We start from the raw sequence: 26,268 nt of genomic DNA on the forward strand, positions 1-26,268 counted from the left end.
TCAGACCCTCTCACCGCCCCATCCAAAGCTGCTGATGGCAGATGTTCCACCACTCCAAAGAAAACCAGCTTCTAAAAAGCTCGGATGCGCTGGAGAAGGCACTTGGATCTCCTGTCATTGGGTAGTTTGAGGTGACAATCCATCTCCTGTCCACCTAAAGACTTGCCTTCCCAGCTTAGTCTTTTCTTTTGGACATTGGCCACCACCCAGCATGGAATCATGGAATGGGCTGGGTTGGAAAAGACCTCAAAGCCCATCTAGTTCCAACCCTCTGCCATCAGCAGGAACACCTTCCAAGTCCTTCACACTTAACAGGTGAACGTTGGACAGAAGCAGTTAACTCTTAGTGCCACCATAAAGTCCAGGACAAATAGAAGCTCCGGCTCTCAGGTTCCCCACGAAGAAGAGGACAAACGAGTTTTTGTAGAGCCACAGATCCCACAGGTTTGCGTTGGATTTGCTATGACCACCACAGAGCTCGTGAGGTGGACCTCCATCCCTACAACTAGAAAGCAGTTCTGCAGTAGGCAACGAGCATCCTCGAAACAAGACCTGATCTTCAGTGAAGACCTCTAGAAACCCAAAGGTTGATCCTCCAAGGGTTGAATCTCCGGCTCTCAGGTTCCTCACGAACACTTGAAAGAGGAGAAACGAGTTTTTGTAGAGCCACAGATCCCACAGGTTTGCGTTGGATTTGCTATGACCACCACAAAGCTCGTGAGGTGGACCTCCATCCCTACAACTAGAAAGCAGTTCTGCAGTAGGCAATGAGCATCCTCGAAACAAGACGTTAATTAATAAGCACACTGAGAAGACATTAATTCACATCTTAATTAGCAAGGGTGACTCCAGAACCTCATCTTCAGTGAACACCTCTAGAAACCCAAAGGTTGATCCTCCAAGGGTTGAATCTCCGGCTCTCAGGTTCCCCACGAAGAAGAGGACAAACGAGTTTTTGTAGAGCCACAGATCCCACAGCTTTGCGTTGGATTTGCTATGACCACCACAGAGCTCGTGAGGTGGACCTCCATCCCTACAACTAGAAAGCGGTTCTGCAGTAGGCAACGAGCATCCTCAAAACAAGACCTGATCTTCAGTGAAGACCTCTAGAAACCCAAAGGTTGATCCTCCAAGGGTTGAATCTCCGGCTCTCAGGTTCCCCGTGAACACTTGAAAGAGGACAAACGAGTTTTTGTAGATCCACAGATCCCACAGGTTTGTGTTGGATTTGCTATGACCACCACAGAGCTCGTGAGGTGGACCTCCATCCCTACAACTAGAAAGCGGTTCTGCAGTAGGCAACGAGCATCCTCGAAACAAGACGTTAATTAATAAGCACACTGAGAAGATGTTAATTCACATCTTAATTAGCAAGGGTGCTAATTAAGAACCTGATAATATAATCAGAACCTGATCTTCAGTGAAGACCTCTAGAAACCCAAAGGTTGATCCTCCAAGGAAACGTAAGCCTTGACGATTACAGGACACCGTGAGGTCAAGTTTGGTTTCTAACCAACGTTTTGGAGGAGTCCCTCGTTTGGTGAAGCTTTTGTCTGTGCTGATTGAAGTTTAGACACATCAGCACGCGGTTCTGGAAGTGAAGATGTCTGGTTGCAACCAGAAAAACGAAGCTGAGTAACCCAAAGTCCATCTTTGAAGCAGTGGAGGACTAAGACTTGGCTCAATTTTAACCGATCCCGAATATCGGCAACCAGGAGATGCCTCAAGCAGCGAGTGATGAGTTACCAGAACGTCCTCCTATGTCCCACCAATAAAAGCTGACAGCTGAAGATAGAGCAACCAAGATGCTCCTTGAGAACCTGATTCTGGAGGCCAGAAGGCAGCGTGCAGTCACCAAGTCCTTCTCTTTAAGAGGTCATCTGCTCGAGGAGGAACTTAAGAGAATGGGTTGGAACCTTAAAGCCCATCCAGTTCCACCCCTGTCTGTGGACAGGGACATCTCCCACTGGATCAGGTTGCTCAAAACCTCATCCAACCTGGTCTTCAACATCTCCAGGGATGGAGGTGTCAAAAGGTGGACTCAAAGCTTGTTGGAGTCTCCTCCATCTCTACAGTAACGCCCATTATTTTCCTTAACTTATAATCACCACTAATTATCAAATCCGAGGGGTAAACGAACTCTTTCGTTACACGATGCATCAAAACCCCATCAATTTCCTTAGAGACCCCTTCCAATGGACGGGAATCGCCTAAGAGGAGGGCAGAAGACCCTTCCCAAGCTCTTCCACCAAACCCACACCACGCCAGAAGCCCAACAGGACCTTCGATTCCTTCGCTGAATCCTCTGCAAACGATGCTTTTAGGCTTATTAAAGCCTAAACGCAACTTGAAGGCTCTCACCCATCTTCTTCTTGAGCGTAATATAAGGAACGTAGACCTCCAGAAGCAGGAGATGGGTGAAGGGTTTGCAAAGACCTAAAGGAACCCCAAGAAATGCCTGAAGCATTGAGTGATGAGTTCCTGGAACATCATCCTATGTCCCATCAACAAAAGATGAAGATCAAACAGCCAAGTTGGCCACCTATGCTGTACGAGAACCTGATTCTGGAGGAGACAAGACAGCTTGCAAACACCAAGCCCTTCTCCTAAAGAGGTCATCTCCTCCAGGAAGGCCTTAGAATCATAGAAAGGTTTGGGTTGGAAAGGACCTTAAAGATCATCCAGTTCCACCTCCTGCCATGGGCAGGGACACCTCCCATAGGATCAGGTTGCTCCAAGCCCCATCCAACGTGGCCTTCAACACCTCCAGGGATGGAGAAGCCACAACTTCTCTGGGCAACCTGTTCCAGGGCCTCCCCACCCTCAGTGGAGAACATTTCTTCCAAAGATCTCATCTCCATCTCCCCTCTTCCAGCTTCAAACCATTCCCCTCATCTTATTCCTGCAGTCCCTGATCCAGAGCCCCTCTCCAGCTTTCCTGGAGCCTTTCCGTCCTGGAAGCTGCTCTAAGGTCTCCTCAGAGCCTTCTCCAGGCTGAACAACCCCAAGTTCCTCAGCCAATCCTTGTAGAGACCTGTTCTCCACCCCCTTCACCGCTTCTTCTCTGGATGCGCTCCACAACCTCAACATCCTTCTTGTAGTGAGAGGCCCAGAACCACTGGTTCCATCCCCTGCCATGGGCAGGGACACCTCCCACTGGATCAGGTTGCTCCAAGCCCCATCCAACGTGGCCTTCAACACCACCAGGGATGGAGAAGCCACAACTTCTCTGGGCAACCTCTTCCAGGGCCTCCCCACCCTCATCATGAAGAATTTCTCCCTAATGTCCCATCTAAATCTTCTCCTTCCAATTTAAAGCCGTTTCCTCTCATCCCATCACTCCAGGCGCTTGGAAAAAGTCCCTCTCCAGCTTTTCTGGAACCCCTTTCAGTCCTGGAAGCTGCTCTGAGGTCTCCTCAGAGCCTTCTCTTCTCCAGGCTGAACCACCCCAACTCTCTCAACCTGTCCTCACGGCAGAGGTTCTCCAGCCCTGAGATCCTCACCATAGTCCTCCTCACGTACAAGGCGATTTGGAAGGAAAGGACCTCCACAAAGCACCCGGAGAAGCCTTTTTTGACATAGAGAAGGTCACCTCAGTTATCAAAGATCTACCAACAAGACAAGAACTTCACCCCGGAGCCACCAACACCTCTGCATTTCCCCTCAACGAGATCAGAGGTGGTGGAGCTTCAAGAAGGTCTCTCTTACCTTAAGCTCCTTCCAGCTGTCAAGCAGCCTGGTAGCCAGATCGCTCACATCCACGATTTTGTCCGTCTGTTCTTGGCTTCTCTCGCTCTCGACGTCGGATACGCCTTCCTCTTCATCTTGAGAAGGCGTTTCCATCAGAATGGGCTCTTCCAGTTTGGCACTGTTGCTCTCCTTCACCTCCGCTTCCGGCTCAGCCTCCAACTCCGCAGCTTGGGCTTTGCTGCTCTCCACCGACGCTTCAACACCAGCTTTGATCTCCTGCTGCTGCTGCTGCTGCTGCTCCTCTGACACCTCCATGGGGGCGTTCTCCAGCTGGTCCAGGTCCTCTTTGCCCTCCTTTCCTTCCAGCTCGCTGGTTGTATCCGAGATGGCACTGTCCATGCTGTTTTCGCTTATAATTTTCAGCCTTCGAAAGACCAACTTCTTGGGAGTGTCCGTATCGCCTTCCGTGCTCTGTTTGGTGGAAAGATCCGGCGTGTTGAGCGGCGTGTGAGCCCTCGAGGTGTTCTCACTTGAGTAACCGTCACCTTCACTGAGCTGCGGGACAGCGGTCTTGGTCTGAGCCCAGCGTTGAATAACAGGAAGGACTTTGCTCTCCTCCAGCATGTTCTTGGTCGGGATAGGCAGGAGCTCCAGGGTCTTCATGATCTAAACGACAAAGACGATCGTTAAAGCCATCAGGATTTAAAGCCACCTCCAAGATGGAATGATTTCCTTTTCTCAACAAGAAATAACTCCAGAATCATAGAACGGTTTGGGTTGGAAGAGACCTTAACGATCATAGAATCGTTAGGTTGAAAAAAGCCTTTAGGATGGAGTTCTACCACACCTAAATCAAAGCCCATCCAGTTCCACCCTCTGCCATGGGTAAGGACACCTCCCACTGGATCAGGTTGCTCCAAGTCCCATCCAAGGTGGCCTTTAACACCTCGATGATACGTCCATCAAAAACAATTCCAAGGTGGCCTTTAACACCTCGATGATACGTCCATCAAAAACAATTCCACGAGGAAAACCTCAAACCCGAGGGAATCACTGACCTCCAGCTGCAACTTCAAGTTGTTCGCGGTGCTTCCTCTTCCATCACCCAATTCCGTCATCCAAATCCAGAGGAGAGACAAGCCGTGACATTCCAGGAAGGACTTCAAGCAGGACTGGGAGTGGGTGTTCTGAATGAAGCAAAGTTAGAAAGACTCGATGGGAATGGTCAGAGACTTAAAAGGTTTTGACTTCCACGGATTAACACAACAAACGGCTCAACGGGGCTGATGGTGGTGGTCAAAGCTCTTGGAGAAACCAGAACTTGGCACCTGCCAAGATCAGCGCACGTCTAAGATGATTTAAGTGGCTTTAACCGCACGGTTTGGAGCGATTAACTCACGCAAAACCACTACAACCATCACCCGATGGACAACTCCTACCGGAGGTAGAACTTCATGAGATAAGGAGTTGCAGAGCAAAGTGGTTGCGACTCATCTGCACTCAGAGAGAAAAAATATAGGATAACCTTGAAGATAGCTGTGATTTTAGGCCACCAAACTCCACATCTACACTCCGCGTCCTGTAGGTACCACCCCACGTCCTGTAGGTACCACCCCAAGTCCTGTAGATACCACCCCAAGTCCTGTAGGTACCATCTGCTTCTAGAAAGGAGCGTTTGGCATCACCACCCAAACTCCGCCGGATACAGAACGAGTGAAGGGTGGAGATGACAGATCAGGGTGAGATCTTTCTGCCACCTCCCCCCCTTCTCCTCCAAGAAGAGCCCAAGGATGTCACTTGGCTTCCTCCTTCAGCTGAGTCCTCCTCACCTGGATGAGCTTGAGGCAAGTGAGCTTCTGCTCCAAAGTTTCGATGCGAACCATGAGCCGCGATAAGCTGAGAACTTGGTTCTTATCAGAGAGACCTTCTCCGTTCTCCAGCAACGCTTCCAGCTCCCCATCCACCTACAAGAGCCAAAGGAAAAGAAGTCTCAGGTCATGTCAGGCTCATCCCACCAAACGTGATGGCAAAGATGATCCGTTCCGTGGTTTTGAGGGCCAGAAGAAGCCTCTCCTTAATTTGCCCATAGAGAAAAGAAGCCTGGCTTGAATTCCATCATAAAATCAGAGATGGTTTGGGTTGGAAGGGACCTCAAAGCCCACCTAGTTCCAACCCCCGGCCATGGGCAGGGATTCCTCCCACTGGATCAGGTTGCTCCAAGCCCCATCCAACGTGGCCTTCAACACCTCCAGGGATGGAGCACCACAAAATCTCTGGAGCCAGGGCCTCCCCACCAGGAAAAGACATGACTTTGAAGTTGTTAGGACTCGTTGATCCCAGAAAAAGACTCGGATAGAAAGGATCAAGCCCAGGTTCAACCCTTGGCTGCTGTTACTCTTCAAGAGAAACACAAAAAGGGTGATTTGGACTCACCGAGTCCTTCTTACGGGAGCGTTCCTTCTTCATCTTCCCTCCGGCGGCGCGGATGCTGACCCTGTTCTCTCCTCCCAGGTAACCACGGCAGTTGGCTGAGCCGCAGAAACACTTCTGAGCTTCCTTTCTGTCGGTGGGGAAAAGGAATAAAGCAATTCAACCACCCCAGCTCATAACCGGTTCCTTCACCATCCACTTAGATGCAACGCAGAAGAAACTTCTCTGCGTCAAAAGGTCTTTCTGGCCATGAAAGTCTTTCCCGCTCCTCAAGGTCTTTCTTGGAGTGAAGAGCCCAAAACTGACCTCAGGATTCAAGGTGTGGCCTCACCAGCGCCGAGTCCAGGGGGACAATCGCTTCCCTGATCCTTTGGCCACCCCAGGGCTGATCCAAGCCAGGATGCTGGTGGCCTTCTTGGCCACCTGGGCCACCGCCGGCTCACGTTCAGCCACTGTCAACCAACACTTCCAGGTCCTTTTCCTCCAGGCAGCTTTCCAGCCGCTCTTCCCCACATCTGGAGCTGCACAGGGTTGTGCCCCAAGTGCAGGACCCAACATTTGGCCTTGTTGAACCTCATCCCGTTGGTCTCAACCCATGGATCCATCCTGTCCAGACCCCTTTGGAGCCTCCCTACCCTCCAGCAGATCCGACGCTTCCACCCAGCTTAGTGTCATCTGAGGGGCCACTCAATGCCTTCATCCAGGTCATTGATGAAGAAGACATTGAAGCCTTCGTTTACAACCGCTTCGTTAAACGAGGAGGTTCATATTCAGAGGTTGAACAGCGAGAGGCAAAACGTACCCATATCTCTGGAATTGGTAATCGAACGTCAGCTCCGAGCCCGACGGGACCAGTTTGGTGGTGAAAAAGCCAACCCTGAGCTGCCCGTTCACGGTCCACTAAAGCAAAGAGAAAGAAGATGACAAAAGAGTTACGACGCAAACCAAACCGACTCCGGTTTTGCTCGGAATGGAAGTCGATAAAAGCGAGAGGAGCGGCTTCGAGGGAGCGGTTTTACCTTCTGCGTCTCGCAGTTCGGTTCACAGCTGTGGTTCATAAAGCGAGAGCAGTTTCCCTTCTGAGTGGCATCGATTATCTGCAAAGAACCAACGAACAAGAGTGAAACGCGTTCCTTCCGTCCACGCGCAGAAGAAAGCGGAAGCAGTAGAGCGACAAACGTGGAATCCATGGATCATAGAATGGGGTTGGGTTGGAAGGGACCTCAAAACACTTGGCTTGGTTGAACCTCATCTCAACACATCATTTGTCCTCTTTGGGGCACTGGGATTGAGTTAAGCTCCAAGAGCGCTGTTAAATGAGGTTGAAATGGAGCGATGGGTTCAAATCAACGTAAGGTATGAGGGACATAAAGCCAACCAGAGCTTCCTTTCCTTCGGATAACCCTTCTGAGAGCTTCAGGATGTTGCTAGTGGGGTCTCAGGGAGTTGGGGCTCTACATAAGCAGCCCTACGTCCAACCAACCTCCCCCAAAGCCAAGCTCAGCGATCCCCAAAACTCACCTCATCGTTCTTCAGCGCCATAAAATAGTAATGGATGTTCTTATTCCGGGCATATTCCTTCACTCGAGCTTTGAATTCCTTGTGGTCCAACACTTCTCCGCAGTATTCCAAGACAAACGTGTTGCTGTGAAGTCCAAGAAGATAAAAAGAGCATCACTGGGTTTATCTCCAAGCAAGAAATGCCGAGGAACAGAGAATACCTACTGTGGAGACCGAGTGTCTGAAGACATGGTGGAACCTCGTCACGTTGGTGGGGACACTTACGTTTCTCCCGCGCCTTCGTCGCAACCGATTCTAATTAATTGATATTTTTACGCTGTCTCATGGGTGAAAAAAACAAAGGGAAAAGGCCACGCACAAGGATAAAGCTCTTCTTCAAGCGCGGTTTATCCTTCAGAAGAGCAAGACCTCGTGGGCGACGTGAAGAACATGAGGATGAAGAGAAGGTGCGAGCTTTCATCGATTGGAGAAGAAAGCTTGGCTGCACCTCGGTGGGTGAAGTGAGGGCGCCAAGAAAACCTCCTTTTTAACCCCAAGAAAGACGAATTGAAAGGCAGAGATGGAAGAGGACAACTCCTCACAGGTCCACAAAGAAACCAACCTCGCATTCTGCAGGACAACCGGGATTTCAACCCTTCCAGTCTACCAAGAAGCATCGTCAAACAGCTTTTCTTGACATCTCAACTATGTTTTCCTACGCTGAACATCAGGGAATGGGTTGGGTTGGAAGGGAGCTCAAAGCCCATCCAGATCCAACTCCCTGCCATGGGCAGGGACACCTCCCATTGGATCAGGGGGATCCAAGCCCCATCCAATGTGGCCTTCAACACCTCCAGGGATGGAGCAGCCACCACTTCTTGGGGAAACTGTTCCAGGGCCCCACCACCCTCATTGCAAAGAATTAATTGATATCATCTCCATCTCTCCTCTTGCAGCTTCCAACCGTTCCCCTCATTCTGTCCCTGTAGTCCAGGATCAAAGTTCCTCCTCAGCTTTCCTGGAGTCCCTTTCAGCGCTGGAAGCTCTAAGGTCTCCTTGGAACCTTCTCTTCTCCAGGCTGACCAACCCCAACTCTCTCAGCGTGTCCTCAGAGCAGAGGTTCTCCGGCCCTCGCATCATCTCCCGTGGCCTATTCTGGACCTGTTCCAACAGCTCCATCTCCTTCTTCTGTTGTGGACTCCAGAATTGGACCCACGACTCCCGGTGGGGTCTCCCGGGAGAGGAGCAGAGGGACACAATCGCCTCCCTCCCTGCTGGTCCCTCTGCTTTGGATGCAGCCCAGGACATGGGTGGTTTCTGGGCTGTAAAGTCCACATTTGTGGCTCACGTCCACCTTCTCCTCTCTCAGTTGCCCCAAATCATCCTCTTCAACGATTCCGCAAAACACTCCCATCCCATCTCCTTCCCACCATTCCAAAGGTTCCTGAGCCACGCCCATCCCAGCAGACACAACTCCTGCTCTGCTGAGCTCTTCCCTATCAGCCGGATCTTCATGACAACCTCCGTATCTTCTCTTCAAAAGCAATTCCTAAAACCGGAGCTGCTGTTTCCACACGGAAAAGGACCATCACCGTCCCAGTCCTCATCCCTTCCACTTCCCTCACCCCATGTCATTCCCAAATCAATATTTTACTCTTCCAAAGGTCGGGTTCGGCACCACCAGAGACTTCCAGGTTATCTGGTGGCCTTCCAGTACCTAAAGACGCTCCAGAAGAGCTGTGGAGGGACTTATTCCAAGTTCCTGGAATGATGGGATGAGGGAGAATGGCTTTCAATTGGAAGAGGAAGATTTAGAAGAAGTTAGGAAGAAATTGTTCACAAGGAGAGGAGGTCCTAAAACGGGTTTGCAGAGAGAGGTGGTGGCTGCTCCATCCCTGGAAGTGTTGAAGGCCACGTTGGATGGAGCATGGAGCAACCTGGTCCAGCCGGAGGTGTCCCTGCCCATGGCAGGAGGTTGGAACCGGATGGGCTTTGAGGTTCCTTCCAACCCAACTCATTCCATGGTTCTATATCCAAGAAAGGAGTAAAAAATGATGTCCTACAGCTTTCTAAAGTGTCAGAAACACCACTCGGTTCCTCGGCAGGAATTTTTCTGTCTTCAAGAGAAGACAAAAAAAAAACCACCTCAGCGTTTCCACGGAAACTCTCTAAAAAATCCAGAGTTAAAAGAAAATCTTTGCACAATGAAGTTCTCGGCATATTGTCTTGAAGGTCCATTTCTGAATGGATTCACCAAGTGCACTCCACAGCTTTTGGAGATGGAAATCAGAGCCCGGTGGGATTCGGAGGCTTCACCACGGAGAGACTCCAGCAATTCATGGAATGATGGAATGGTTTGGGTTGGAAGGGACCTCAAAGCCCATCCGGTTCCAACCCCCCGGTGGGCAGCGACACCTCCCACTGGATCAGGGGGATCCAAGCCCCATCCAACGTGGCCTTCAAGACCTCCAAGGATGGGGCAGCCACAAAATCTCTGGGCAACCTCTTCCAGGGCATCACCATCATCATTGTGGAGAAATTCTTCCTGAGATCTCATCACCATCTCCACTCTTTCAACTTCAAACCGTTCCCCTCGTCCTCTCCCTGCACTCCAGGATCAAAGTTCCTCCTCAGCTTTCCTGGAGCCCCTTTCAGCCCTGGAAGCTGCTCTGAGGTCTCCTCGGAGCCTTCTCTTCTCCAAACTGACCAATCCCAACTCTCTCAGCCTGTCCTCAGAGCAGAGGTTCTCCAGCCCTCGGAGCATCTCCGTGGCCTCCTCTGGACTCACTGCAACAGATCCACGTCCTTCCTGTGCTCAGGGCTCCAGAACTGGACACAGGACTCCAGGTGAGGTCTCACATATTTGGAACATCTCCAGGGATGGAGACTCCACCACCTCCCTGGGCAGCCTCTGCCAAGACCTGAGAGCCCATTCCACGAAGGAATACTTCCCAATATCCAATCTAACCCTCACCTGGTGCAACTTGAGGCCATTTCCTCTCACCCCATCCCTCGTTCCTTGTGAGAAGAGATGAGCAACCACCTCACCACAACCTCCTTTCTAGGAGGTCTCCATGAGCTCTCCCCTCAGCCTTCTCTTCTCCAACTAAACACCCCCAGGGCCCTCAGATGTTCCTCACAACCCTTGTTCTCCAGCCCCTTCCCCAGCTCCATTCCCTTCTCCAGATGTTCTCCAGCCCCTCGAGGTCTTTCTTGGAGTGAGGGACCCAAAATTGAACCCAAGATTTGAGGTGTGGCCTCACCAAGTCCAGTGGGACAATCCCTGTACTTCTCCTGGTGGCCACCCCAGGGCTGATCTAAGCCAGGATGCTGGTGGCCTTCTTGGCCACGTGGGCCACTGTTGCCTCATGTTCAGGTCTACAAGAACTCAACTGAGATGACAACTAAGTGCAAAAGGAAACGAGGAGATCCATCACGCAATTAGAAGCTCCGTAGCTGCTGTTAATTAAGAGTGACACCTCCCAGGTGTCCAAGGATGGCGTAGAAAGCCGGAAGAACCTCAACCACACTTCTTAACGTCAACGAAATGAGGAAAACCCAATTGATTTCCCCTTCCCAAGAGAACGGAAGAGCACGAGGACGTCATTCAAAGAGCAAAAGCTTACGATGGCAGATCTTTGGCAGCTCTCAACCCCCAACCTTTCTTCTCCGTGAGGATCACCTCGACGTCTGCGTGTTGTTTCTTCTGGAAGCGTCTGTTGGAGCAGTAGTCGCCGTTTGGGCACCGGGAAGAACTAAAAGGAAGGATAAGGGAAGAAATCAGTTCCCAGTAGGACACGAGCGAGAAGAGAAAGGGCCTCAGATGGGAAACAGATCCCAAACGATGGTAATAAATTCAGCGTGAAAGCTCCGAGCGTGGTTTGCTATAAAAAGCTCCGACCATCTGACAGGCAACGGGCAAAGGGAGAGCGTTTATTTCTGGAAGGAGGATAAAACCATTCGGAATGTGAACGGCTCCGGATTTCAGAGAATTGAAGAAACACTCGCTTGGAAAAGACCTTTGAGGTTGAGCACCTCATCTACCCGGCTTTGAACCACCTCCAGGGATGGAGACTCCACCACCGCTCTGGGCAGCCTCTGCCACGGCCTCAGAACCCTTTCCAGGAAGAAGTTTTCCATAATGTCCAATCTAACCCTCCTCTGGCACAACTTGAGGCATTTTCCTCTTGTCCCACATTTTGTTCCTTGGGAGAAGAGCCCAACACCCACCTCACCACAACCTCCTTCCCAGGAGCTCCAGAGAGCCACGAGGTCTCCCCTCAGCCTCATCTTCCCCAACTAAACACCCCCAGGTCTCTCAGATGTTCCTCACAACCCTTGTTCTCCAGCCCCTTCTCCACCTCCGTTCCCTTCTCCGGATGTTCTCCAGCTCCTCAAGGTCTTTCTTGGAGTGAGGAACCCCAAACTGACCCCAGGATTCGATGGTGTGGCCTCACCAAATCCATGGGGATAATCCCTGTGTTTCTCCTGTGGCCACCCCAGGGCTGATCCAAGCCAGGATACTGGTGGCCTTCTTGGCCACTTGGGCCACCGTTGGCTCACGTTGAGATCTACAATAACTCACGTGAGATGAGAAAGAACCTTCTTGGCCACTTGGGTAGCACAAAACGCCACTTACCACTCTATCATGAGGAGGCGGTTGAGACAGTCTTCTCCACAAGCGACCTCCCCTTGGGCTCGTTCTTCTTTGGAGAGAGGAGGACACTCGCACAGCATTCGTTTAATATCTCGGTGGGATTTGTTCTTCTTCCTGTGGAGGACGAGGCAGTAAAAGTCAGGTTAGATCGGATTTGGGAAGAGAAATTACTCCTCCATCAGTTGTTCCTGGAGGAAATTCATCTGTCCTCTAGAAAACCAGACAGATGGGTGGATTTGGACAACGACCAGAAGGTAGAGGGGTAACTGAGGACACTGCTTTGAGTGGGAGAGGAGGACTTTCTGATCACAAAAGATGATTTTATAGAAAGACAACCTGGAATAGTTAACTTCTTTTCATCCCATCTTCATGTCATCCAGAGGGACCTGGACAGGCTGGAGAAGAGGGGTGGGAGAACCTCAAGAGGGTCAACCAGGCCAAGAGAAAGGTCCTACCCATGGGTTGGGGTAATCTGTGGGTTCAGTAGATGATGGGGGATGATGGGATGGAGAGCAGCGCTGAGGAGAAGGACTTGGGGTGTTGGGGAGGAGAAGCTCGACAGGAGCCCCAGCGTGCGCTCCCAGCCCAGAAACCACCCGTGTCCTGGGCTGCATCCAGAGCAGCGTGGCCAGCAGGGACGGAGGGGATTCTGCCCCTCTGCTCCTCTCCAGGAGACCTCATCTGGAGGATTGGGGCCAATTCTGGAATCCTCACCAGAAGGAGAAGATGGAGCTGTTGGAACGGGTCCAGAGGAGGCTCCAAGGATGATGTGAGGGTTGGAGCACCTCCCATCCGAGGACAGGCTGAGAGAGTTGGGGTTGTTCAGCCTGGAGAAGAGAAGGCTCCGAGGAGACCTTACAGCGACCTTCCACTACCTGAAGGGGCTCCAGGAAAGCTGTGGAGGGGCTGTTCCCAAAGGCGTGTGGGGATGGGACGAGGGACAATGGGGATAAACTGGAGAGGGGCAGAGTTAGACTGGACGTGCGGAGGAATTTCTTCACCATGAGTAGTGAGACACCGGCCCAGGTTGCCCAGGGAAGCTCTCGCTGTCCCATTCCTGGAGGTGTTCAAGACCAGGTCGGATGGGGCTTGGATCCCCCCGAATCCTCAACAGAAGGAGAACATGGAGCTGTTGGAACGGGTCCAGAGGAGGCTCCAAGGATGATGCGAGGGCTGAAGCACCTCCCATCCGAGGACAGGCTGAGAGAGTTGGGGTTCTTCAGCCTGGAGAAGGCTTCGAGGACACCTTAGAACAGCTTCCAGGACTGAAAGTGCATCCAGGAAAGCTGAAGAGGGACTTTTTCCAAGGGCCTGGAGTGATAGGCTCAGGGGGAATGGCTTTAAATTGAAAGGAGAAGATTTAGATTGGACATTGGGAAGAAATTTAGAGAGAAGGACATTGTGGGAGACCTCATTTGGAGGATTGGGTCCAGTTCTGGAATCCTCAGCAGAAGGACATGGACCTGTTGGAATGGGTCCAGAGGAGACCATGGAGATGATGCGAGGGCTGGAGAACCTCCCATCCAAGGACAGGCTGAGAGAGTTGGGGTTGTTCAGCCTGGAGAAGGCTCCGAGGAGACCTTAGAGCAGTTTCCAGTACTAAAAGGGGCTCCAGGAAAGCTGAAGAGGGACTTTTTCCGCGGGCCTGGAGTGATGGGACGAGGGGGAGTGGCTTTAAATCAGAAGGGGAAGATTTAGATGAGACATTAGGAAGAAATTCTTCACAAGGAGAGTGGGGAGGCCCTGGAGTAAGTTCTCCAAGGAATTTGTGGCTGCCCCATCCCTGGAGGTGTCGAAGGCCACGTTGGATGGGGCTTGGATCCCCCTGATCCAGTGGGAGGTGTCCCTGCCCATGGCAGGAGGTTGGAACTGGATGGGCTTTGAGGTCCCTTCCAACCCAACCCATTCCATGGTTCTATATCATCCAATCTTCCACCTCTTCCCATCACCGGGGCCCAACCAGGATTTTCCGTTTAGGAGAAGAGATCCAGGGGAGGTTAAACATTTGTCCAACATCAGTTCCTCGATGAGCTGCTTTGCCAGACGTAGGGAACGTGACATCCCTCCCTCCAAACGACCCCAATTTTGGCCATAAAAAAGCTATAACGGAACCAAATGTTGGTTAAAACCTAAAATCGCTCCCGGAAAGGGGAAAGAAAAGGGTAAAAAAATGAGTTACCTTTCTGTCAAGTAGACGTTCTCCTCAATAAGGTCAAAGTAACACGGCATCTTCCCTTGCTTGGCAAACTCCTTCCAGCGTTGGGGGTCTCTGAAGTCATCCATGATACACGGTCGACCGACCATGGAGGAGTCCTGTGGTGCCACCTCCCCTTGCTCCCCCTCCGGCTTGGCCTTCTTCTTCTCCCTTGAGTCCACGTCGCTCTCGGAGTCGCTTTCTAATTCCGGACCTCTTTTTTTTGGTGGACCTCGTTCTTTTGTATCATTTTTTTCCACCACTTTTCCCTCCTCCTCCTCTTTTTTCTCGCCGCCGGGAACCGACTCCTTGGTGGAATTGCTGCTGATCTCATGGGCTTGAACGGAGCCCGTTTCTTTCTGCCCGACTTCTTGGGATTTACTCGAGGGGCTGAGAAAACGAGGCTTGCACTCATCATCCCAACGGTCATCCTCTTCGAACTCCTCGTGATCCTCCGTTAGAGAATCCGGGACTTGCCCTTGGATTCGTTCATAATGAACTGGAGAAGGTCGGCTGGTGGACCTTGTGTCCCAGTAACCGTTACCTTGCCAGTAGCTCTGAGAGCCGCTGTACGCTTCCGAGCCCGGTTGGTAGATGTAGCCCGAGTAGACTCCAAAGCTGCTATCTGGCTGTTGGTAGGTGCTGCTGGGCTTCTCCGACTGGGCCAAGTCCCAGCCCACACCACCCAAATCCCCCGTTGCCTGAAAGCCGTCCACCCTGGAGAGATCTCCACCACCAGCCTGGTTGAACCCATCATTCCCTTGCCTGCTGTCAGGTTTGGAAGAGCTCATCTCGTGGTGGGATTTCTCAGCGCTTTCAAAACTCTCCGGCAGACAAAAAGGTTGTTCGTCTTGTCGGCCGGTTGGTCTCCCAACGGACATCAGCTCCTTCAACGTTACCGTCTCATCCGGATTGGGTTTGCCGTGAGAATCCGCCAATAGGTCTGCCTGACTCGTACTATCAACACCATCGCTCTGAGGTTGGCACGGATCTGCTCGGAGCTCCTCGGTGTCCTTCCTGCTGAGCTCAGTAGAAGTTGCCAGACTCTTCTCCATCCCTCTTGGAGAACATCTGCTTTCTGCTTGTGGACCACTTTTACTCTCCGATCTTTCTTCATAGTAGGGTCTACTGGGCTCTGGTCGCTCATCATCCCAGTGGTCGGAGAAGCGCCGGTTGCTCTGGTTGCTCCACGAGGAACCTGGGCTGGTCTCCTCCGTGGCTATGGTTGAGTTCTTTGGTACAACCACAACAGACTGGAGGCGCTTTCGTGGCGTGCCGTCATCCGAATCCGAGTCTTCTGTCTCACTGTCCTCACTTCCCGCCTCGCTGTCGCTCTCCCCTGTGTCCGAATAATCATCGTGAGCAGCAGGAACGAACTCGGAGGTGTTGCCGCTGCTGTCGCACGTCGGGGCTTGAGTTACCGTTTCCGTTTCTTCTGTGGTGACGACGACATCGCAAGAGGGAAACAAAGCATCTGGAAAAGCCGAAGCCACCAAAGGCTCGTTTCCCTCCTCCTTCTCAGCGAAGACACCAAGACATTGATGTCCCAAATCATCCGGCCCAACCCTCTCGCTGGAAACGGCACCTTCTTCCGTCACCTCCTCTCTGCAGCGATGCTCCAGGGGCGCTTCTGAATAGTACGAATGTTCATCTTGGAAGGACGCTTTACCTTTTGCCGACCCAAGATCAACGTGTTGAGTATCCAACTCCAGCACCTCTTCGGCTTCCGAATGCTGGAACAGCTCTTGGTGTCCATCCGGTGGTGGTACGTCCCACTTGGAAGAGACGCTTTCCTCCGGCGTGGGATGATCTGACCCGAGCCTTGAGGAACAACCATCCTGGGAAGGATCCGTGCTCGAGCTTTCTGCTGCCGAGCTCATTTTATGGGCAGGATGACTGCGCTCATCGTCACAAGTAGACTTCACGTGCTGATCCTCCACGTTCTCATAACCACACGTAACCGTCTCCGGCTCTACCTGCACCTCCAAGAAAGTCTCAGATGTGACTTTCGAATCTCCCGATTCTGCTTCGATTTCAACTTCCGAATGATACAAAGCAGCGGTGGCATCATCTGAAATGTAGCAAAAAACTGGTTCTTTGGTTTTATCGCCCAGAATTACCTGATCCTCAAGCTTTTGAAGTCCAGGTTTAGCGTCATCTACATTCACAACGGGTAAAGGGATGACTTCTCCTTGCTGCTGCGGGACCGGAGCCTCCGTTTGCCCAAGGAGAACGTTGCAATCGCTGGACTGGACCTGAGAATCATCTGCTTCTTCTTCTTGAGACACATACGCGTTCTCCAACCCATTAGATGGCAACAGATACGACGGATTTATCTTCACGACAGGCGATGCCTCTGATTGACACAGGTTATCGTCAGAAGATGCGGCCACGTCCTCTGGTTTGGAGGCACTGGAAGATGCCAAACCATCAGCTTTGTCCTCCGGAGACGCGGTTACACTCAACTCCCCGGGAAAACACGTTCTTAACGGATCACACGTTATCTTCAACGAAGTTTCCTGCTCCTTAACACTGCCGCGGCATTCATTTCCCGCCAGCTCCTCAGACTTGGAGTGGGCGAAATCCACTTTGGATTCATCCGCCTTTTTGGAAGCGGGCGAATCGTTGACGGGATTTAACGGAGAAAGCGCCTTTTCGACTCTTTTGGCAAGAGCCACCCTGCTCTCGTTGCTCTTTAGACAAGAGGTCTCAACATCTAGAGAATTAGATTGCGCTTTGATTTCTTCCATCGATTCTGTACAACAGAAAGAACTCTTAAATTTATCGGGCTTTGGCGCGGGGGTCTTGGAAGGGGTGGATTTATAACGGGAGGAATTCACATTACTGTCAGGTTTAGAATGGGATGTCCCCTTCCGATAGCCGAGCTCGTCAAGGGGAGAGCACCTTTTGGTGACTTCACTTTCGGAAGTCCGTTTGGAATCTCTATCTGCTTTGGAAGAAGAAGATCTTCCTCTCCGCTCCGGGTCGGCGTGAGATGACTCCAATTTGCTGTCTCGGTCCGATTTACTGTAAGAAGACCTGGAGTCTCTGTAGGAGGAGGAGGAGTGGGATGACGTCCGCCTGGAGTCGCTCGACCTGGAATGGGTCCTCCTGTATTCGTCCTCGGAGTCTGAGCTCTCACGGGTCCTGCTGTCGGCGTACGAACGGGAATACCTCGACCTTTCCCTGTACGGAGAGCTGCGATGGTATCTCCGCTCGGATTCGTAGTAATGCGAACGCTCCGATCTCGAGTAGGAAGAGCTGGTTCGGGAGCTTCGATCCGATCGGGAACGGGAATGAGACCGGCTTCGCCTTCTCTCTCTGTCGGATCGAGAACGGGAGGATGAATACCGCGAATCTCGGTCGGATTTAGAATAACTCGAGTATTTCTCATCTCTGTCCGACTTGGAGCGCGAGGAGGACTTCCCCAAGTCATCACCTCGGATGGATGTGGAGCTTCGTCTTGGTTCTCTCTCCTTTTCCAAACTGGATACCTTCAGCTCGTGTGACCTTTGGCTGGATGAGGTCCTCACCGAATCTTCATCAGACTCAGAGCCCAGTTGCGTCCCATCGGATTGGGAGAACTTCCTCTTCGAGCCCTGTCTCCGGGAGCAGAGAGGAGCACCCTTGGAGCCATCAGAAACCTCCTCGTCTTTCCCAATATGGGAATCTTCCTTCTGCGGAGTCCTCTCCATCTGCTCAAGCGTGGTTTGAGTTACACCTTCTTCCAAACCACGCGATACCACATCCTGCTTGACCTCTGGCTCCAAAGCCTCCTTAGATCCCACCAGGAATGGCTCCTTCGAAGCTCCTTCACCTTCAACGGGTGGTGACAGTAACAGCATCGACATCAGCGTTACCGGCAGTTGTGGCAAAGCTGCGGCCGCAGGAACCGGTAACGACGCTGCCGGCGTCACCGTGGCTGGTGGAGGAGGTGGAGGAGGAGGTGGTGGCGTTGAAGAAAAGTCCACGGTCGATACCGTTGCTTCCGTTACCGGAGGTGGCGGCGGTGGCGGCGGTGGCGGCAGCGTCGCTGCTGGAACTGGTGACGGTTTCGCTGTGACGTTAAGTAAATGCTTTTTAAAATGAATTTTTCCTAATTCTACCTTCGGTTTTGGAGGTGAAGACTCTTCAGCTGAACCTGTGGTGTCCCCCAAGTCCATTTTACTTTTGGAGTTCGAATCGGTTTGAAGGGACGCAGTAGCCGGAGAATTCGGAGTTTCATTTTGTTTCTCGTTTCCGAGACCAGAAAGAAACCGATTCGGTAAAGTTTTCTTGGTTAAACTAAAACTGAAAGACACTTTTTGTCTTCCTTGCTCCTCAAGGTTCACCTTCGTTTTGGTGCCTTTGGGCAAAAAACGACTGGAAGCAACGCCTTTGAAGACGGGGCCTTTGACGAAGCCGCCCTTCTGCACGGTTTCAGGCTTGCCCTGGAGAAGAAAAAGAAGATAAGAGTTAAAAGAACCGATTTGGGAGGATTTAAACTCTATTTTACAGCATTTTTCTTTTCATTTTTCACGATGATAAAATAGAATTGGATTCCTTAGGCCGGAGACAATAATTACTTTCCCAGTCGTTACATAGAGGTGGTCAAGATCAGGTGGGATAGGGCTTGGAGAACCTGATCGGTGGGATAGGTGGGAGAACCTCACCTGCCACGGTGAAGGAGGTGGGACAGGATGGGCTTTGAGATCATGGAATCATAGAACGGTTTGGTTGGAAAAGACCTTTGAGATCATTGAGTCCAACCTCCACCGGTAAACCGGATCCATAAAGATCTCACCTATCCATCTTCTAAACACCTCCAAGGATAGGGACTCCACCATCACCCTGGGCGCCCACCAACACCAAATGAGTCAACGGCCTCGCGGCGCTCTGCTGGCACATCCCTGGATGGGGACGGCACAAGTGCCACCGGAGGACTTTCCTTTCTTTCCTGGGTTTAAGCACTGAAGAACTGGAATCCCAAAACAACACCGGTTTACTCGATCATCCGATCCGACTGGTTTAGATCGGAAAGGACTTCAAAGCCCATCCAGTTCCAAGCCCCTGCCATGGGAACCTCCTACTGGCTCAGGTTGCTCCAAGCCCCATCCAACGTGGCCTTCAACACCTCCAGGGATGGGATCTGGAGGTTCTGGATGACGGTAAGTTCAAATCATAGAATCATGGAATGTGTTGGGTTGGAAGGGATCCCAAAGCCCATCCAGTTCCAATCTCCTGCCATGGGCAGGGACACCTCCCACTGGATCAGGGTGCTCCAAGCCCCATCCAACGTGGCCTTCAACACCTCCAGGGATGGGGCAGCCACAAATTCTTTGGACAATCTACTCCAGGGCCTCCCCACTCTCATGGTGAAGAACTTCTTCCTAATGTCTCATCTAAACCTTTCAACTTAAAGCCATTCCCCTTCGTCCTATCACTCCAAACCCTTGGAAAAAGTCCCTCCCCAGTTTTTCTGGATGCACTTTTAGTCTTGGAAGCTGCTCTAAGGTCTCCTCAGAGCCTTCTCCAGGCTGAACAACCCCAACCCTTCTCAGCCTGTCCTCACAGCAGAGGTTCTGCAGCCTTTGGATCATCTCTGTGGCCTCCTCTGGACCTGTTCCATCAGATCCATCTCCTTCTTCTGGTGAAGATGCCAGAACTGGACCTAATCCTCCAGATGAGGTCTCCCCAGAGAGGAGCAGAGGGTCAGAATCCCCTCCGTCCCTGCTGGCCACGCTGCTCCGGATGCAGCCCAGGACACGGGTGGTTTCTGGGCTGGGAGCGCACGTTCCCATCTCATGTTGAGCTCTCTCTGGATACGTTCATCTGAACGTTCTGTCTCTTTTGACTCAAGAACCAACAGACGAAACGATCTCGGTTGTATCAGAGTTCCATCAAGGAAAGAATCGGGTTTACTCACCTCATTTTCTTCTTCTCTGTCGGAGCGCGGCCGAGGGAACATGAAAAAGAAAACACAAAATCAAAGCGTAAACATCAGGCAAAACCACGAAAGGTCACATCAGATCTCCAGAGCTCCAAACAGGACAGGCCTTGGAGACACAGAGCAAAGCCAACGCCAACCCGGCTCTAAGATGTCCCTTCCAACATCACCTGGTGGTCAACCAGAGGTCAACCACTTTCCGGAAGGGAAGACGACACGAGTTTGAAAAACTCAGGAAATTCCAAACTGAATATTTTCGTAGGGACTTGGGACAGAGCAAACCTTTTCTGAGCAAAGTGGCAGCTTGGAGAGGTCTTCTGTGGGTGGGAAGACCAAGAAGAGCCTTGGTTCAACAGACCTTGATGAGATGTCCGCTGTAAGAATGAAGAGTCGGCTCTAAAAGTCTCGGAAGTGAGTTGTGAGAAGGTATATTTGGTCGCCTTTCAAGTCTCGTGTTTTCCGTAGTAGACCAAGAAGAGTGGAAGCATCTCCCACCACCAGGAATGAAGATACTCATGAACCTCTTGGTGCCGTATAACCTATTATGGAACCACAGCCCCCGGATGTTCACCACGATGCTTAGCGCTAATTAATTAGTATTTGAGCAATTAGCGACTTGACAAGGAACTCATTTGGAGCACTATTTCGATCCCAACCCAACCCGATAAGGCTGAGCCCACGGGCAAACCCAACTCTTCTCTGCTCCCCAAGTTCTTCACTCTGATACCACGAGCAAAGCAGTTTCTCCTACAAGGAAGGAGAAAGAACACGACTCCTGCTAAGACCAGGAAAATTCATGGAATCAAAGGATGGTTTAGGTTGGAAGGGACTTGAAAGCCCATCCAGGTTCAACTCCTTCCCGTGGGCAGGGACACCTCCCACTGGATCAGGGTGATCCAAGGCCCATCCAACGTGGCCTTCAACAACTCCAGGGATGGAGAAGCCACAGCTTCTCTGGGCAACCTCTTCCAGGGCCTCCCCACCCTCCTTGTGAAGAAGTTCTTCTTAATGGCTCATCTAAATCTTCCCCTTCCAATTTAAAGCCATTTCTCCTTTGTCCCACCAGTCCGGACCGGTGGAAAAAGCCCCTCCGCAGCTTTCCTGGAGGCCCTTTCAGTCCTCAAAGCTGCTCCAAGGTTTCCTCTTCTCCTGAACAACCCCAACTCTCTCATCCTGTCCTCTTGGCAGAGATGTTCCAACCCTTGGATCATCTCTGTGGGTTCCTCTGGATGTTCACACACAGACAACCTTTTCCCTGTCCACGTTATAGATAAGTTCTCAGCAGGACCTTCACTAAACCACGTCAGGGACACGGTTTAGTGGCAGAGAAGAATGGTTGGACTCGATGATCCAAGTGGTCTTCTCCAACCTGGTGATTCTACGGTTCTACACCAGCTTTTGAGCCACAATTCAACGCTGTCGCAGCGAGACGGTGAAAGGTTTCTTGCAAGGAAGGTTGACTGCAAACATCAACCAATCAGGAGGTACCGCTGCCTGGAGAAGAACGCCAAAACTCTCGGTTTCTGCATAACGCAAACGGGAACCCAACGCGGTGACAGCACGGTAAGAACCACCCATTCCTCCATCTCAATCATCATCACCAGAGAATGAGGAGCAACCAAGTAGAAAGACCAACCACTAACAGTTGTCCTGCCTCTACCAAGATCCAGTTGATGAAGCTTCTTAATAGGCTACAAATCATTCTTGGAGCAGCAAAAAGAGGGTTGGTTTTCCTTGAGGAAACATCAGCCACACCTTTAAGGAACCTGTGGAGCACACGTGTGCTTTAATGGGGTAAAGGAAGCAATGAATTCAAACCACTGCCGACCTGGAGAAGTTCTCAGAAGTTCTGAGAACAGCACTTGGATACAAATCGGTGCCTAAAAAGGAGGTTTCGGTTTAAGGATTACAGAATGTGGAGTTTTAGAATTCCAGGACATCCATGTTGTTATCGGTCACGGATTCCGAGTGCTAAACGCAAGTGTTGACAAGCGGTGAGAACCACACTGAGGTCTGGCGCAGCCCAGACCCAACGTCAACACTGGAATCGATGATCATAGAATGGGTTGGGTTGGATGGGACTTCAAAGCCCATCCAGTTCCAACCCTCTGCCATGGGCAGGGACACCTCCCACTGGATGAGGGGGATCCAAACCCCATCCAATGTGGCCTTCAACACCTCCAGGGATGGGGCAGCCACAACTTCCCAACTGGACAACCAGTGACTCCCCACCCTCACAGGAGAATATTTCTTCCTAAGATCTCACCTCAATCTCCCCTCTTTCCGCTTCAAACCATTCCCGTTGTCCTATCCCTGCACTCCATGATCAGGAGCCCCTCCTCAGCTTTCCTGGAGGCCCTTTCCATACTGGAAGCTGCTCCAAGGTCTCCCTGGAGCCTTCTCTTCTCCAGGCTGAAGAACCGCAACTCTCTCAGCCTGTCCTCCTAGCAGAGGTTCTCCAGCTCTCGGCTCATCCTTGTGGCCTCTTCTGGACCCGTTTCAGCCTTTCCCTTCAAAAACCCTTTTTGCCAAATTCCTCCCACACTGGGTTGGAAGTTATATCAAATCCCCACGTTATGAACCTGAGGAACTGTCAGGAAGAAGACACAGCACAACACAAGCGTACGGGAGCTCGGGATCCATCCAAAACACACAACCCTTTGGTTTGCCATAGAGAGGGATCCGCATTGGTTGGATCCATGGGATGAGGGCAACAGGATGGGGTTCCACCAGGGTCAATGCTGAGTCCTGCACTTGGGGGACACCAACCCCGTGCAGCTCCAGGCGTGGGGAAGACCAATAATGACGAGTAGCAGTGGGTTCTACACCAGGATATGATGAAACCTGCACTTGGACAACCCCGTGCGGCTCCAGGCTCGGAGAAGAGCGGCTGGAAAGCTGCCTGGAGGAGAAGGACCTGGGGGTGGTGGTTGACAGCGGCTAAACATGAGCCAGCAGTGGCCCAGGTGGCCAAGAAGGCCACCACCATCCTGGCTTGGATCAGCCCTGGGGTGGCCACAGAAGCAGGGAAGGGATTGTCCACCTGGACTCGGCGCTGGTGAGGCCACACCTCGAATCCTGGGGTCAGTTTTGGGTCCCTCACTCCAAGAAAGACCTTGAGGGGCTGGAGAACGTCTGGAGAAGGGAACGGAGGTGGGGAAGGGGCTGGAGAACAAGGGTTGTGAGGAGCAGCTGAGGGCCCTGGGGGTGTTGATCCTGGAGAAGAGGAGGCTGAGGGGAGACTTCATGGCTCTCTGCAGCTCCTGGAAAGGAGGTTGTGGTGAGATGGGTGTTGGGCTCTTCTCCCAAGGAACAAGAGATGGGATGAGAGGAAATGGCCTCAAGTTGCACCAGGGGAGGTTCAGATTGGACATCAGGAGAAATGTCTTCATGGAAAGGGCTCTCAGGCCGTGGCAGAGGCTGCACAGGAGGTGGTGGAGTCCTCATCCCTGGAGGTGTTTCAAAGTCGGGCAGATGAGGTGCTCAGAGATCTGGTTTCATGATGGACAGTAACGGTTGGACTGGAGGATCTCAAAGATCTTTTCCAACCAAACAATTCTATGATTTGAATCCTGAGGTTCCACAGCTCCAAGGGTTTTCTGGGATGCTTAAAGAGCCTCCTCTCCATTTTCAGGATCAATCCTCCCGGGAAGAGGGCTTTGCTGCTGCTAAAAAAGCCAACGACAAAGGCGGACAACCAAAAAAAAACGCCTCCAGGCTGCAAAAGTCTAAAGGACAAAAGCTGAATGGAGATAAAACCTGAAGAGCTTCACCTCCTCCATCTCCTGGGTTTTATTGTTCATTTTCTTCTTCTTAAAGGAGAAAAAGGTGGAAAGCCTAAAGCTTTTCTTATCTAAACATCTGCAGCCCAACAGCCCTGAGAGCCCACAAAGCCTCAGTCCCAGCAGGCACTGAGGAACCTGCAGATGGGGCATTGTGTAGACATTAGCATAGGTCCATCTGAAAAGCCACCAGCCCGGAGCAATCGCCTTTCTTTCCAAAGGAAGGAAAGAAAATGCAAAACCTCAGCAATCCCTGAAGGAAATTCCAACCTCCAGGTTGGTTTATTTAGGTCATGTCCTGGTGAGGCCCTGGAACAGGTTATCCAGGGAAGTTGTGGTTGTCCCATCCCTGGAGGTGCTCAAGGCCAGGTTGGATGGGGCTTAGGTAGCCTGAGCCAGTGGGAGGTGTCCTGGTGGAGTTCTCATGGGAATGGGGACCTGGATGGGCTTTAAAGTCCATTCCAACCCAAATTATTCTATGATGGTATGGAATTCCAACCTCGAGGCTGCTTCGTTTAGGTCACGTCAGCCAGAAACGTCCTACAAGAGAAGGGACGTGGATCATAGAATCACGGAATGGGTTGAATGGATCATAGAATCACAGAATGGGTTGAGTTGGAAGGGACCTCAAAGCCCATCCAGTTCCTGCCATGAGCAGGGACACCTCCCACTGGATCAGGGGCTCCAAGCCTCATCCAACGTGGCCTTCAACACCTCCAGGGATGGGATTTGGGCGTTCTGGTTGATGGTAAGTTAGAATCATGAAACACCGGAATAGTTTAGGTTGGAAGGAACCTCAAAGCCCATTCAGTTCCTGCCATGAGCAGGGACACCTCCCACTGGATCAGGTTGCTCCAAGCCCCATCCAACTTGGCCTTCAACACCACCAGGGATGGAGCAGCCACCACTTCTCTGGGCAACCTCTTCCAGGGCCTCCCCACCCTCATCATTAAGAATTTCCTTCCTAATATCTCATCTAAACCTTCTCTTTCCAATTTAAAGCCGTCCCTCCTCATCTTATCACTCCAGATCCTTGGAAAAAGTCCCTCAACAGCTTTCCTGGAGCCCCTTTCAGCCCTGGAAGCTGCTCTTAAGTTCTCCTCAAAGCCTTCTCCAGGCTGACCAACCCCAACTCTCTCTGTTTCCTCACAGTGGACACATGGACAAACGTGTTGAGGTCCTCGAGATGATCCGAAACAGAGCGCGAAGTTGCTTTGAAACCTTATTTTGCCTTTTCTACTCGGATCTCTCCTACGTTTGCTGCTCCTCAACTGGATAATGTACAACCAGGAGAGGGGGGAAAAAAAAGGAGAGCAGGGAAGTTAATAAACAATCCCGATCCTTCGCCGCCAGCGCCAAAGGAAAGGCCAAAAGCACAGTCGGGAGGAGGAAAATAAATCCCGAACATTATCACACACTTTATTTGAGCGGAAGTTTGAAATCGAGCCGAGGGCTCCGGGAAAGGAGGTCGAGGCAGTTGTAAGCGGATACCTGTCCCTCCACGGCACATCCCTCCGATCCCGCGTTTCTTCCCACCAAAGCAGCGTTTGGTGGATTAAAGACTATTTGAGCTGAGTTTGGAGCTGGAAGTGTGAAGGAGAAGAAGAAAAGAAGTTTCTCCTGAAAATAGAGAGCAGAGAGGAGCGAACGTGGCAGGAAACCAAAGATTGAAAATCATGGAATGGGGTGGGTTGTAGGGACCTCAAAGATCATCGACTCACCAGGTTGGAAAGGACCCACTGGATCATCGAGTCCAATCATTCCTAATGCTCCATTAAACCATGTCCCTCAGCACTTCATCCACCCGTTCCTTAAACACCTCCAGGGAAGGCGACTCCACCCCCTCCCTGGGCAGCTGTTCCAGTGCCAATGACTCTTTCCATGAAGAATATTTTCCTGATGTCCAACCTGAACCTCCCCTGACGGAGCTTCAGGCCATTCCCTCTTGTCCTGTCCTCTGTCACTTGGGAGAAGAGCCCAACACCCTCCTCTCCACAACCTCCTTTCAGGCAGTTGTAGAGCACAATAAGGTCTCCCCTCAGCCTCCTCTTCTCCAGGCTGAACATCCCCAGGTCCATCAGCCGCTCCT

At 51.6% G+C, this 26,268-nt stretch overlaps 1 protein-coding gene across 1 annotated transcript in view; it reads right to left on the reverse strand.

Moving 5' to 3' along the window:
• The window catches only part of SETD2 (SET domain containing 2, histone lysine methyltransferase), a 71,802-nt gene that overhangs the window by 34,127 nt on the left and 11,407 nt on the right, over positions 1-26,268 (reverse strand). The window contains exons 2-12 of the mRNA XM_054059204.1: positions 20,377-20,392; positions 14,457-18,901; positions 12,260-12,391; positions 11,247-11,375; positions 7,642-7,765; positions 7,140-7,217; positions 6,923-7,020; positions 6,124-6,250; positions 5,520-5,654; positions 4,749-4,877; positions 3,709-4,356 (exon numbers count right to left, since the gene is read on the reverse strand). Coding sequence (XP_053915179.1) covers positions 3,709-4,356; positions 4,749-4,877; positions 5,520-5,654; positions 6,124-6,250; positions 6,923-7,020; positions 7,140-7,217; positions 7,642-7,765; positions 11,247-11,375; positions 12,260-12,391; positions 14,457-18,901; positions 20,377-20,392 — 6,061 coding nt within the window. The remainder of the gene's footprint in view (positions 1-3,708; positions 4,357-4,748; positions 4,878-5,519; positions 5,655-6,123; positions 6,251-6,922; positions 7,021-7,139; positions 7,218-7,641; positions 7,766-11,246; positions 11,376-12,259; positions 12,392-14,456; positions 18,902-20,376; positions 20,393-26,268) is intronic.

The sequence above is a fragment of the Cuculus canorus genome, chromosome 2, assembly GCF_017976375.1.
Source record: "Cuculus canorus isolate bCucCan1 chromosome 2, bCucCan1.pri, whole genome shotgun sequence".
NCBI classification, from domain to species: domain Eukaryota; kingdom Metazoa; phylum Chordata; class Aves; order Cuculiformes; family Cuculidae; genus Cuculus; species Cuculus canorus.